This window comes from Ambystoma mexicanum, chromosome 8 (genome assembly GCF_040938575.1).
Source record: "Ambystoma mexicanum isolate Mex_15411 chromosome 8, UKY_AmexF1_1, whole genome shotgun sequence".
Taxonomy (NCBI): domain Eukaryota; kingdom Metazoa; phylum Chordata; class Amphibia; order Caudata; family Ambystomatidae; genus Ambystoma; species Ambystoma mexicanum.
The window spans coordinates 1,679,322,606-1,679,338,036 of NC_090929.1; the positions used below are offsets into that span (position 1 = coordinate 1,679,322,606).

A 15,431-nucleotide genomic window follows, 5' to 3' on the forward strand; every position below is an offset into this window, starting at 1 on the left:
TAGTTGAGAAGTTACGGAAACTCTTCATCATAGTTATAGGAATAGTTGAGGCCTTCTTTTCTTTAGTGAAACTCGCTGGACCAGGTCTGTCTCCTATGCATGACTCACCACACTAGATATAGTATTAAAATGCGAGCACTCATGGTTTTGGAGGTTTCTTCCATTAAGGGTGGGTTTGCATTGTAAGTTTACTTAACGGCTGCTATGTTGCATATCGATCTTATGTCCAGCAGTATCAGAATTACAAAATCAAAAGTCACCTAGGTTTTAAGGTTTGTAACGATTTATAAGGATTGCTACTTTGAAGTGGCCAGTTTATTTTGATCAAGATCCCAGCCCCTTGCCCCTAACTTATTGATCAGGTTTAAGGCCCGCTTCAGAATACTAGACTCACCCCCACCCTGAAACAATAGAGCCACTGAGAGGAGACCAAGCAGCATTTGTTGCTGTACAATACAGCTAAAGAATAGATGCCTCCACCCCACTGTTACTCAGCAATGATAAGTCACTGATGCTAAAAAGCATTTAGAAAAAGTATTTTTCAAAAGATAAAAAAATAAAATGTGCATAGCGAGGAATAGTGAAATAGCGGCCTTTGGAGTCCTAAGGTTTGTGCTGGCGAATTATTATTTTGAAAATAGTTAAAGATAATCCAAGAAGCACACTTTAAAGACAAAGTAAAACGGGTCACTGTTTGCTTCTGCATCTTAAAAAATTAGAATTACCGGCAGTAACTGAAACCAGATTTGACCATCGCCCCACTTCAGAAGGTAGAGCAAGGTTTGCTTTTCTAGTGAACACATTTTGTTAGCATTCCAAAAGTGCATCAGCGCTGCTGTCTTAGTCGCTTTAGAACAAGCCTCTGTGCATGGACAGGAAAACCAGAGAATGGACAGCAAACCAGTATATGGCAGTCTGAAACATTCATATACAAGCCTGGAGAGAATTGGATTACAGGCTACTTGGGACATCACAAGTGACCGCCAATTAAAAAATGACATCACAATTGCTCAGTAAATCAGTTATTTTACTTCAATTGTGATGATGCAGTGCCTGCTGCTCGAGCCAACACAGAGCAGAACTAGAGTGGATACTGCAGCACTTAATGCTACAACAAGCTTTTAAAAAATGATTGCTTGTAAAATAAACTCGTTTTCTGTGGCACTTTAGAGTCATTAAATGACAAGGAACAATTTGCAGTACATAAATTAATTTGTGCACTGCTGAAGAGCAAGAATCTGCATGTTTCAATGCATCTGTCGCTTCCGCAATTACCTAGCCATCACCTCCGCGATTACCTAGCCAACATCCAGTCTTGGATGTCGACTGCTTACCTTAACCCATCCAAGACCGAATTTGTCCTCAGCTCATTGGTCTCCCTGCTAAACAAATTGTTCATAAATGGCTCAATGATATGCGCCTAGAAAGATTTATTCCACAACTCTCTGATTCAGCAGCCTTCACCATCGACAGCAGCATGTCCTTCCAAAAACAAATAGCCAAAAAGGCCCAAAACGGTAGACTCCAAATCTCCACCCATTGAAAAGTCAAACCCTTCAATCCCATCACAGGACTTTCACACCACAGTGCACGCCCTTGTGGTGCATATCGAGGGGGGAAATGTCCTTTTGGCAGGGCTCCCAGCCGCACACTTGTCTCCCCTAAAACCAGTCCACCACGCTGCAGCACTTCCAGGTGCTTAGAAATCTAGCCAAATCACCCCCGTCCTACACAAGGCTTTCTCTTCAGGCCAGAGTACTCAAGACTGCATGTTCTCTATAAAAGCAGTTACGAGTAGCACACCAGTGTACCTGGCAGCTGAACTCATATCTGGCAGCCAACAGGCTGAAATCACAACTCGCCCACAAAGAGACCCCGCAAACAATCCTTCTCGGGTCACGCACCTACCATTTGGAACTCGATTCTGCCATCATCTTGGAATGCCCTCACAATTCTCCAAATCTTTCAAAACGTGGCTTTTTCAATAGCACCTGACCAAGGACTATTCCCAATGATGTACAGACTAACTCACTATACTGCACTCCTTTTAAAATATGCCATCCCATACGCTGGCTTCCAACACTGTATAACATCGCTCCGGTGCTCTTCAGCTAGGTCCATGCTTTAAAAAAGAATACATTTTTATTAAACTACTTCCATTTTTCTGCAACACATTAGAAGCTGCACATTAGCTTTTGTAAATTCAAACACTTTCTTCGTTGATTATATGGATCGGTAAATGGGAGTGGTCTTCCATTAAATTAATCAAAAGGACATGGATTAAAAGGGGAAAGTGTGTCCATGTATTATAAAGGCATAAACTACACGCCCTATTGCAAGTCACCTCAGATTTCTGTGACCTTATAAAAGGAATTCGGCCTTTGGTCACTGAACTAGTGACTTGCAATATCCTTATAACGCATGTTAGGTGGTACTTAATCCCACATATAATATAGAGGAAGGTTATAGACTAACAAAACTATCCAGTACATATACGGTCATAGTAATATATTTAACCACCCTGCTTCGATCACTTCTGAAAAACGGGCAGGAGAACTCTCAATGGTTGTCCTGCAAGTCCTGACTGTTGTAGGATATAAATAAAATATGCCATTTGCATCTTTGTACAGTACTCCTAGTCTGGTGTACACAATGTGAAAAGAACTTCACGCACCAGAATGCAAGCCTAAAAGCCAGGATTATTATTCAACCGACATGACAAACAGATCTCGGAAGCTGTACAACCGGTAGGACAGTTAACCAAGACTTAAAGACAACCCCCAGAAAATCTATGTGAAAAATGTTGCCTAGTTTCAATCCTGGACACAGGCATGCAGTTTGAGATTAGGAATGACACAAATTCAATTTACAATTCAGCCAAAAACATCTGAAGGTTATTCAAGCAATAATCTGTTTGGGCTTTGCCTCCCGGTAATGCTTGTGGGCCAAGTTACAGGCAGAGTGGAGGGACCTTAATGCGCACTAGGTGCGGTTACTTAAGCAATAATCCCACGTTCTGCAGGCTTCATCAAGCAAAGCGGGGGCCTGAACACCAGGCCCCAGTGCTGTTACCCGGCCGGGGAAGTCCACAGAATGTGGTATGATGGCTTTAGCACTTGGAGGCAAACCCTTCAGGTGCTAATAGCACTAGAAAAAAAATATATATAGATCAGTGCTGCTTTGTTCGCAGCAGCCGGGGAGTCAGAGTTACCATGGAAATGGAAGGCGGGGCTGTGCGACCCAGGCGGAGGAGCCCTTAAGAGCTAAAGAGATTTGTAATGGGTGGATGGGTTGGGGGGTGGGAGGGTGTGGTGTGGTGGGGCTGGATTTCGGAGCGAAAGAAGGGAAAACAACAGCTGGGTAGCTTCCAACCGGGTGTGCATCGGTAGATTCAGCCCAGATTGGCTGCTGCACCTGCCGAGGGTGCTAACTGACTGTAAAGCCCCCCCCCCCTTCCCTCCCCCAAAACCACCATCTTCCACCATGGGTGTTAAACCTATTAGGACCATAACATGTCTGGTTTAAAAAAACAGTCATGCATGTCTGCTGATTTAAGAGCTTAACAATACGGACTGAAAAATGGCAAAAATGATGTGCAGGACACACTGAAAGGTACATCCATCAGAAAAGCAAAGAAGCAAGTTCACTTCTGTGACGAATCAACTTACTTAGAGGAGGAGAAGGCAACAAGATGAAGATAACGGAGGTAGAACGGAATATTTGAGTAATCAAGCTCACCTGCGCAGGCATGGCCCTCCGCTCATCCGTGTTGGGCTTCTTCCGCTGTCTTTCGACACGCTGCCGTACCACGGGGGGATCCATTTTGAAAGTCCCCAACCTAGTGAAAAACATGCATATTACCATAGGCCACACAGCAAGGAAGGCTTCAAAAAGGGAATTCACCTGCGGTTAAATTACTTTGAGAACAATGTGCTCAGTTTGGGTTCCCAACAATAAACTAGGAATTGAAGCGACATGTCCCGCCACAAAAAAAAAAAAAACAAAATTCAACCAATGAGGAATCACCAAGGCGAGCGCACAACCCGATGGGGGTTGCGGGGGGTTTTGGGTGTAGGGGAAAGATCAGCGAATTTGCAAGTTACCTACCCGTAACTCCTGTGCTCAAGAATTGGTCTTACATGGATTGACATGCTTTGAATAATCCTCTCAGTCAGGCTGGGAATCCTAGGTAATATTAAAGCAATTTTGCCTGAAAGCTTAAAAACTGCTTGCCACTTATATAGCACATTGCTATCACGTTGGGGCATGCTGCCCCAACCAATAATGTATGTCCTCCTTAGATCCTCCCCTGGTAGACATCTTCAGATTTTGAAGTGTACAATATTGTCGCATTCAGAACCATCATAGAGTAGGAGGGAGGGTTACATGTGAATCCATGTATGATACCCATGCCGGAGCACAGGAGTTATAGGTAGGTAGCTTGTTCCTGCGCCAGCATTGGATCTTACATGGATTGATATGCTTATGGCTACGATTAAACAGCGGTACAAACAAAACACAATCATGGGAGGTGGTAGAGCTCAAACAGAAGCAATTATAACTCACCTCGAACATTCACCTGAAGCTAAAAAGGTTGCACAGCACCACCTCTTTGACACGAGACCCCTCCCTGGAATCCCTGCCGAGGCAGTCAAATCGTATGGATGGACCTCCAAGTAGCAGCCTTGCAGATGGCTAGCAGGGGGGAACACCAGACGGGAACACCGCAGTAGAGGCCAAGCCTCTGGTGGAATATGCCCTTAGTCTGCCCGGCAGAGGCCTCCTGGCAAGCCGGTGACAATGAGACGTGCAGCCAGATAGCCACCTGGAGATGGAAGCTTTAGACAAAGCCTTCCCTTTATCAGCAGTCCCAAAAGCAACAAAGAGTTGCAAACTCTTGAAAGTCTTTTGTACTGGCAAGTTAAAACTTCAATGCACAGGCAACGTACAGTGAATGCAACATCCTCTCCGTCAGAGAAGTAGGAGAGCTGACCAACACTGGATGAATTATGGGATTGTCAAGATGAAATTCTGAAGGAACCGTTGGCATGAACGAAGGGTTAGTGCCCAACGCTACCCTAGATTGGTGAAGAGTCAAATATGCGGTTTGCAAGAAAGAGCTTGCAGTTCTCCAACACACCTGGCTGATGTAATAGCAACTATGAACGCAGTCTTCCAAGAGAGAAACTTCAAAGCAGCCCAGTACAGAGGCTCAAAAGAAGGGCCAGTCAGTTTAGAGATAACCATGTGGTGGTCCCAAGTTGGAGCAGGTGCTTTAACTGGGGGGCGGGAGGGGAGGCCTGAACAGACCCTTGATAAACTCTTTAACAAGCCTCTGCGACCAAAGAGACGGCTTGCCAGTAGCCAGAGTAGAGTGTACTTGTGGCAAAAACGCAGCTCCCCGATTGGGAATCCGCAGCCATGCTGTGGATCCCGGCCCCATGAAATGGAACGAGGAACATCCCTTGCACTTCTCACCCAGTGCCCTAGTGATTGCGCTTCCTTTGAAAGGATAGGCGAAGGAGTCTCCCCTTGCTTCCTGATGTAAAACATGCCAGTCTGGCTGGCGAAAAGGAACCAGAGTCAGGTGCTGCCTATGTTTCCACCATTGGAGGAGTGATCGATACTCTGGGTTGAGTGCAACCTTGTCGTTCCAGGAGACAGAGGTTTGTTTCCACCCAGCATCCAGGAACTATCTCATATGCAGCCTGCAGTGAGGAACAAGGGAGATGCAGGAGGACATCATCCCTAAAAGGGACTTGATTGAGCATACCATGGTTACCTGGAGAAGAGACAGCTGTTGGACCTTGTGGCGCATGGACTGTATTCTTTCCTCTGAAGGAGAGGCAAGGCATGGCAAGGTGTACAGTTGAGAACCCAGGAATAGAGCATTCCGAGATGGCAGAAGACAGGACTTGGGAAGGTTTACGGGGAATCTCAGATGTCAGACATTGAATGGTGTCGTTGGTATGCAGCAGAACTAGTTGGCGAGACTGATCGGATCAACCAGTTGTCCAGATAGGGTTAGACATGCACCCCTTACAGCATAGATGAGCTGCCACTGGCCCGAGACACTTGGTGAAAACCTGTGGGGCAGACTTTAGGCTGAAGGACAGAGCCGTGAATTGGTAGTGCTTCCCTTGCACCACGAAGCGCAGGAACCAGCTTTGGACCCAATGGATGGAAATATTGAAGTACACATCTTCCAGACCTAGAGAGGCGAGAACATCTCCTTGTTCCAGCAGATTTGGGACCTGCTGCAACGTGACCATTCTAAAAGTTTGTGATGAAAAATTTGTTGAGCTCCAGAATGGGACTCCACCCAGAGTTTTGCTTTCTCACCAGGAAGTACCTGCCGGAGCTCTATAGGTGCATCAGAACTGGTTCAATAGCCCCCTTTTGGAGTAGGGACTGAACCGCCTGTTGTAGAAGGGGTAGATGCAAATCCCTTCTGCATACGGGTGAAATGTAGGGACACTGTCCCAGGAACTCAAGGGTGTCCCCTCTGTACGATGCTGAGCACCCATTGGTCAGTGATGTTCTTCCACTGGTCGACAAAGCGACACAACCGGCCACACACTTGGGTGCTTAAGTGGTTGCACAGGCCCTGGTCAGGCCTGGTTTTTTCCATCTTGGCACAGGCGTTGGTCTGCATACCCTGTACGCTTGCAATCTCCCATGGTAGGCCTCCTGTGAGGAGGTGCGAGATGGTTGCTGATAACACCCGAAGGTTCGAAAGAGTCTCCCTTTCCACGAACAGAAGGGCTGCCTCTGCTGCTGGAGGGTACCCAAGGAGCAACCAGTGTCCGTGCCAGTCTTAATCACTTGGAGGGTTTCACCAGGTTGACCCTGTTGAAGGGCATGTCAATGACCTTTGATTGTACATCAGGCAGAAATTGGTGGCTTCCAATCAGACTTCACACTATATAACAGCCCTGTTCCCCATTTGGTGGAAACCTGTGCCCGCCACATCCAGTGCCACAGTGATTGCCTGGTCAGATCTCCCCTTCACACAGCACAGCTAACACCTCCCTCTTGTCGTCGGGTAAGAAATCCAGGAGGCCCCATTTGTACCATAGCTCTCCATCATACCTGGAGAGAAAGGCCAGGGAATTTGACGCTTGGATAGTGCTCGCCGCCATGGTAATGTGTTTTCCAAATGCATCCAGCTGCTTACCATCTTTGTCTGGCAGAACCAGCGACTGTAACAAAGGGATTTCTTTACGGATGTTGCCAAAACCACTGAATCAGGTGATGGTTGTGAACACAGACACTTGGGTTCAGCCTCTGGATTCTTTTCCAGGTGGTCCTTGTTTGGTGGTGCTGAAAACAGGTTCCACATTAAAATGAGGCCATCCTCCCAGATGTCGTCCAACAGAGGAACGGCACCACTGATTTCCTGGCGGCTTCCCTCCTTTGTAATATTAATCCCTCCTTCTGTTCCTTGTATCCGGGGGGGCAGGGGGGATGAGGGAGGTGGTGAACTTAGGGAGGGTAGATCCCAATCAGGCATTACCCCATCTGCTGGTACCAAGTCGAACTCATCGGTAGCCTGGGTACCTTGAGATCTGTGGGCGAGCCAGTATCTGGAACTTCTCCGGCGCTGGCTCCTAGGGGCGGCTGGTGGAGTTAGTCGCTGCTACAATTCTGTCACCAGAGATTGCAAAGTGGACAAAATGTCTGACAAGTCACTGTGCAGGAGGCACTGGGGCCGGAACAGGTGGTCCAGGGGCCGGTGGCTGTACTGGCTCAGAACAGATGGTCTAGGGACCAAAGGCTGTACTTGTGGTTGAGGAGCTGGCAGAATGGGGCCAGGAACCCCTTCCATCTCCTCTTGATCCAAAGAGAAATCCTCCAAAGGCTCTTCGTCGGACATGCTATCCCGCTGTGTAGCATCTGGACAGGTGGTGTCACTATGGCCATGGCCACCAGTGTAAAGAGGCTTATCCTTGGTGGGAAGCGTACGAGTTGGCCTAGGAGTTAGCACAACTCTGGATATTAAGGTGGTGATCATAGACAAGGTTGTTGATTGTATTGGCACAGACGATGATGACAAAGCCGGAACCATTTTGGTCATACGGCTCGTCCAAAGGGGCCAACGGGTTGTCGACGGAGCAGTCGGAATGGAAGCTGATGAGCAGTGCTTCGTCGACAAAGAACTGAGCTTGCGAGTGCACCAGTGGCTGGACGAAGGTGCTCCTGTCACCGATGACGACTTCGTGGCGATCACGGTTGTCGGTGTAGCCTTTGCCATGGTGCCTTCGACTAGTCCTTTGTCGCTGCCAGGGCAGCCAACGAGGTTGAACATTTAGACAGAGCCTTGGCAGCCATTGTAGCCGCTCACGGAAGGATAGTCTAACTGTGCGACTCATGTTCATGGGCCTTTTAGGGTTGCTCCCCTGGGAAGTATCCGCATGCGATCTCAACCTCTTCTGCCAACCCTAGCAGTCTCATGACTTCGGGCCGAGTCAGAGGCCTTCTCACCTTCTTCCAACCATGCGACTAATGGACGGTGGGGGTCTTTCTGTGTTTTCGCCTGTGCAAAGTGGTAGCAATGGGCCATATGAGTGACAGTTTAAGCTTTAAAGCAAAAAAACTGCTTTAATTTTACTGAGGATTCCCAGCCTGGTGACGCAGAATATTCATAAGCATGTTAATCCATGATGTAAGATCCAATGCTGGAGAAAGAATATGTATGTCGTACTCTTATATAGCGCTTCGTGCTGGACTCCAACTTCTCAGAGCTGAAGGCAATATTACCTACTATGTGATATTACGCCATTTTGAATGGTAATTAATGCATTCACTGGAGAAGGATGGAAAGCCAAGTTGTGAAGGGTTTGAACTTGAAAAGCATAGGCTGCTCTCAAGAGCAATGCTTTACTAGTGTAGCCAACTACTCTACCAAGAAGTTTCACAGTTGTGGTGACGAGGCGAAAAAGTTGCAAACTTTAGCTTGCAAGTCTAAACATGTGGAGCCTCACAGACGAAGATGAAAGCATGCCTGAATATGCGTACAAGAGTCACATAATATAAAGTTGCAGGAGCTTTTCAAATAAGAAAATTAAGGTATGCACTTGCGCATCTCTCCATTTGTGATAACAAAGAAAAATCTGTAATCCGGCCCCTGATTTGAACCATATTTCTACTTGTGCCCCCACCAACATCTTTATTTCATTTTCCGATAGCGCCCATACCCAGAAGTATCACAGCGCTAGGCTACATTGGTTGGAAAAAGAAGTAGAACAGTTGCTGGGTTAAATAATTAATATGGTTGCAGCAGTAATGGTAAGTAGGATAAAGTTAGGCGTATGTGTTGAAAAGAAAGGTTTGGAGTTTTCTTCAATTTCTCTGATCATTCATAACACCCAAAGTAGTATTTTTTTTGTTTTTATTAACCCCTGTGGCGGATTAGGAGAACGTGGGAAGACATTTTTACTACAAAAAAGGGTTGATTTAAAGTAAAATAGGGCCAATCTTTTACCATGGACTACATGGTGTTTCTGACCTATTTTACTAACTAAGGTGCTAAGTGGCCAAAACAAGTCCTTCCACCGTCCAAATCCAAGCGGACCCTACCACCAAAATAACTAAGACCAGGGTAATGACTCCCTTCTCCTGGTTACTGTGCTCTTCACAGGGATTCAGTTTTGATTCTTCAGTTCCACCAGTAGACCAAATGGAATAGTCTCATCTTTTCTGTTGATTTCCAGTAGCTCCTTAAGGGACAGGTAATTTCCTTTTCATTTATCTTAGTTCAAATCAAGTTTGTTCTCTATTGCAGGCTTCTGGGTCCCCTTGTATATGGTTCTCCTCTCGTATACCCTGAATACATTTCCAATTTTAATTCACCCTTTTACAGAGTGATGTTTCATGTATGAGGTTTATCTACTTACTATATATCCCCTGCCCCCTCCAAGTGACTCTCTTATAGTCTTTTTACCATAGGGATATAGGTTGCCTTGTCCCCTTTCCCCCCCCCCAACATGAGAAGTCTCTGTACGTTGCTATACAGGCGAACTGACCACCACGACTGCTTCCTGGTCACGCCTCTACCAAACTCTCTCCCACTGTACTTTGATTTCCTTTGCTCCAACAATCTGGTCTCCCTGCTTTTCTCATTCCGAGTCAGAGCTGCTCTTGCGTGCTGTGCATTCTACAGCAGCCATGCCTTTTTCCGTTCAGGGGGCTGCCACTGGTTCTCTGTGTTGTGCTCTTGCAGTTCTCCACATTATCTGGCAGATCATCCCTTATCAGCCTCTTCGGCAGAGTCCATTGGAGAGCCGGATTTAAAGAATATCCATGAAACCGATAACAGACTGGCGTATTATACAAGTCCATTAAGCCATCACATGGACGGCCTCACAGAGTTGCTCATGGGAACAAGAGTCCTAATCTCCAAAAGTGGTGGGGAGGCAGTCTCCCCCGCCGAGTTCCCACTTGCCTCGACCGATAGGAGGGTGTTGCACAGTGGGCTCACCTCCCTACCCACCCACACAGGGGAGAAGGGAGAAGTGATAAGTTCCCTCAATTCATCAAACCAGCTGATGGATGCAAGGGTGGATGCTGAGGTATCTTGTTCAAGTAACAATAGTTTGGTTTTGGCTTTAAAGGCGTGGCAGTGCAGAATGTTCCTCAGTTCCAAAGCGTGGCGGCAAGGACAGGGAAACTCGACCCTCCAGCAGACCATAACTTGAAGCTGGGGACGTCCAGTGTGTGAGCCTGGGCAGATCTCAATGGTCTAGTGGCTGTGTGTTGCGCGAAGCGTGATGCTAGGTAGGCAGGAGCTGCATTGTTCTGTGCCTCGTGGGTAAGCACAAGTGATTTGAGCGATATGCAGTGAGAGATGGGTAACCACTGAATGTTACGTCTAGTATTGGAGATGTGATTCTGTCTAGGTATGTTGAGTGCTGCCCTTATGGAGCCGTTTTGCGTGATCTGGAGTTTGTCCAGGTTTCTTTGGCTGGTCCCTAGGTAAAGGGCGTTTCAATAGTCGATTTTAGACAGGATGAGGGTTCTAGCGAGTATCAGGCAGTTGTCCGGTGTCAGGAGGGGCCTGCAGGCTGTAATCAATTTGCAGGTGTAAGATGATGCAGAGACAACTGCATTAGTTTGTCGAGTGAGGGACAGGGTGGAGTCAAGGTATATTCCTAGAGTTTTGGTGACATTGGCAACTTTGATATCATTCCCGTCAATAGAGAAGGACTTGTAGTTGGAGTCGAGTTTCATAAGTTTAGTTTGTGAGCCAAGGATGTTTTTTCGTCATTAAGGCAGAGCCCATGATTAGCCATCCAGGCCTGGATGACGGTGTAGACTGTATTAAGAGAATTTGAGTCGGTTACATAATCACCAGTGATAGGGATGAGTATCTTGGTGTCATCTGCATAATAATGAGACACCAAGATAGTCGAGGATACCAAAGAGTGGTTTAATAAATACGTTATATAGTGTGGGAGATACACAGGATCCTTGAGGGACTCCACACGGGACGAGGGATGGATCGGCTGCCGCTAGTGGGGAGAAAACCCTCATGGTTCAGTTACCAAGGAATTAGCTGAGCCAGGATGTAGCTGCGTCAGAAAAGTGGGTGGCAATTTTGAGATGGTGACAGAGGATTTGGTGGTCGACCAAATCAAAGGCTGCTGAAAGATCAAGGAGGAGCAGGAGCGCCAGTTAGCCCTTGTTTTTCAGGTCCTCTATTTGGGTTTTTAGATCTAATAACGCCGTCTCAGTGCCATGCCTGGGACGGAAACCAGATTGTCTAAGCCCTAGTAGATTGTTGCGTTCGAGATACTCCTGGATTTGGAGATAGGCTGCGCGATCAAGGATTTTGAACAGATATGGCACGGTGGCGAGGGCCTATAATTGGAAGGATTGCTGGGGTCCAGATTAGGTTTTTTTAATTAAAGGTATGACCCACGCATCCTTGAGATTGTCGGGCACAGTGCCCGATTCAAAGGATGCATTCATGAAAGTGGTAATAAATGGGGCGAGATCGGGTGCAGCCTCCTTAATGATGGCGGCAGGGCAGGCATCACCTTGGCAGTTGGAGGGCTTGAGCTTAGTTATGATGTTTTCTACTTCCTTGATAGTAAGGGGTGAGAAACTGAATGGTTTAAGGTCGTGTTTAGGCGACTGGATTTTGTAGTTTGGGGTGGCGCTGGTTGAGTCTAAAAAGGTAGTTTTTCTTTGCATTAATTTTAGCTTGGAGCATGGCAATTTTATCCAGCAAAGCTTTTTGAATATTTGAGCACCATTCCGTGTCCAGGGTACACGTGTCGAGAGGAGCGATTGGAGACTCAAGTTCCTTAAGTATCTTAAATAGTTCCTTGGTGTTGGAGGGGCTTGGGTGATCCTTTTATTGTATACTTCCTTTTTTGCATGGAGGATAGCTTCTTTGTAGGCAAGGGTGGCTGACGTAAGGTTATTTGGTTGGCTAGGGAGGGTGCACTTTTCCATATAGCATCAGCTTTTCTTTTTTCTTTGCGCGAGTCGTGTAATTGGTGTGAACCAAGAATTCAGGTGGGTCTGCGGTTTTTGTTTGCGCAATTTGATAGGGGCGATAGTATTGAGGGCTTTTAGCATAACACCTCTAAAAGCAAAAGATAAATCAAGAAGCTGTTCATCTTTTACATCTGGCATGGTCTTTTCCCATTGCATTGCCCCCGCTCCCACAACACAAGCCGTCGCTAACCATGAAGCTTATGGTCACTGTCCTGCCAATACACATCTTCCAGTCCTCATCACGTCAAGTGCTTGCCACCACCTATTAACATCTTTAAGGTTAACACTCCAAGTACACTGCATCTAGCAAAATGCATGCGCTATACTTTAGTCCTCGGAAAACAACCTTCTCCTTGGTCTCCCCATAAAGCCCCTCCCTATCCCAGGAAGAGTCCTCAGCTACACCACCAGCTTCATGTCTTGCCTGCCTAGAACCTATACAATCTCCCAAATCAAACCAACTCCCTGACAATACACAACAGTACTCCAGAAATGTCACATCCAGTGTTCAAAAATAGCACATACTTTCAGTTACCACCCACCCCTCACTCACTCACTCACTCTTACTGCCTGCCTATCTACCCACGCTGCTCTGCTTCTGAACAAACCCTTCTGGACTACCCCGTACTCCTTGGGCACAACGCCAGGGTCTGGCCATGTGTCTTTACGGCTTTGCTCCATCTAAAAGCTCTTTCCAGGGATCGCAGGGATACTCTACTTCTGCATCACACATCAGACCTTGAGAAAATTGGCCTCCTACTTACAGAGGCCAGAATCTTAGGCAGAACTAGCACCAGATTCTTCAGCACCACTCTGAAATCTTCATATGCACAGTTACCTTTCACCTCCCACCTAGAATGCCTTTAAGCAGTCGCCATCTGTATAATCATTTGGTGGCCCATTTTTTTACTTGCGTGCAGCATTTCTGAAGAGGCTCATGAAATAAACAGCAATATAAATTTCAGTACAGAACAGAAAAATTGTAAGACTGTCCTGTATGTTGTGTCTCAAATAAGCCATTATAATAATAATAATAATAATAATTAGGCTTTTATATAGCGCTACAAACCCTCAGGTATCCGAGCGCTGCTTATTATTACCCACGGTGTGTGGTGCTCATTTATCGACCTCGGAAGGATGAAAGGCTGAGTTTGGCCCCGCCGGGATTCGAACCTGCGTTAACAGGCTCTGCACGGGTGTCAAAGCGAGCGCTCTACTCGCTGTGCCACTTGACCGGCTAGTCTTTTAGATGCACGTTTTTCTTCTCCACTGTCAGGCTACTTCTCGGTATCCCCAGACTATGCACAGTTTTGCACGTTATCCTAGTACAAGGGTTTCATTTTCCTGGCAGGGAGCGTTCAATCATTTACCCAGAGCTGGCCTTTCAGCTCTGAAGAGTCGCCTGCAGAGAGACTAGTTATTCCAGGTCTTTGAATAGTCTATGGCCAACATCCTCAAATGCTCCATGTGTTCCATGTCCTTGAACCATCTCCCATTAACGTCCTCAAAACACTGATCAGATTTCGATTATTCATCACTTGAATGCAAAAGCCAAAGCCACTAGCGGATGCTGGGTCAGGTGAACATTACAGACATTAGTGGCCCTTTCCACACACACACACACACACACACACACACGATTGCCAATACTATGCTCAGATATTGCATCATCCAGCGCACAAACACAATCCAAACATCCACCAGCATGCACGTCACTTACATATAGTGGAATGCTGGCGCCCTCCGGAAGTACTTCTCCGCTTCCTTGCCTAGCTTCTGCCATGCATCACTTGGAAGAAATCCCTCCAACAAGCCTTCCTCTTCAGCATCACTTCCTCCTTCACCTTGTGCTCCGCTTTCCAAACGATTTAGACCCATGAACTTCAACTTCAATAAAAATAAGGGGTGGGGGGAGGGGGGATACAAATATTACAAACGCGCTGTGAACTGTCGGTGGGAAGTTAAACCTGCCCGCAACGAATGCCACCACATTTGTGAAGGGCACAAAAGTTTGCCATCACACCAATACAGCATCACCACTGCCAGACATACACATGCCAATACTTTGCCAAGTATCTAACGCTGCATAGCCTACTATGCTTTATTCTTTGTCTAACCTGTACCCTCATTGATTCCTTGTATGTATTTGCAACTTGCCTTGTCTGTAATTATGCTGGAACTTGACGCTATAATGTAGTCCTAGGTAACATACCTCAGTCTGTAACTAAGCTGTAAATGTACTTATGCATTTGTTGCGCCCAGTTACCTCCGGGTTAGGTGCGCCATATAAACAAACACATCTACACTCATACTCCAACTCAGCCAACCATGGAACAGCAAGGACACTCGGGAACATAAAGGGTTGCTTCTGCCACCACCCACAACTTCAGAAGGCTCTGCATTAAACTGTCCAAATGAGAACACAAGACCCATGAGAGAAGGCACCAAAAGGTTTCAAAACACATTATGCCAATAACGTATTCCTTGCATAAACTATGGCAGTTGCAACTAGATTTAACAGGCAGCCTTTTATTCTCCCACAATGGCACACCCTAAGAAAACTACACTGGCTAAAGAATAAAATTCAAAACCGCTTCTCCTGGGGTGGTGGGGGGGGGGGGGGAAACGGGGTTGGGGAGGGAGACGGGCCAAATACAAGGCCACACATCACGATTGAAGAGAGGGGCAGTTAAACGAAGGGCAGGTGGCACCAGTGTGATAGTACACTCGTCTCAGAGAAGAAGTGATCCAACAAGTCATGAAACATGCAAAGCTACTGGAGCCAAGAGAACCCCCATTAGAGGTTTGGCGGCTACAGGCAGATTACGCCAGGACACTGACCGGATCAAAAGCCATTTTGCAATTCCTCGCCTTTGTTCTTGAAAGCTGAATTTCCAGAGATTTATGTGGACATTTGAAATTATCTA

At 46.6% G+C, this 15,431-nt stretch overlaps 1 protein-coding gene across 1 annotated transcript in view; it reads right to left on the reverse strand.

The window, feature by feature from the left end:
* NSMCE4A (NSE4 homolog A, SMC5-SMC6 complex component) overlaps positions 1-15,431 on the reverse strand; it is a 213,338-nt gene that overhangs the window by 135,149 nt on the left and 62,758 nt on the right. Inside the window, exons 4-5 of the mRNA XM_069611968.1 lie at positions 14,225-14,391; positions 3,739-3,838 (exon numbers count right to left, since the gene is read on the reverse strand). Coding sequence (XP_069468069.1) covers positions 3,739-3,838; positions 14,225-14,391 — 267 coding nt within the window. The remainder of the gene's footprint in view (positions 1-3,738; positions 3,839-14,224; positions 14,392-15,431) is intronic.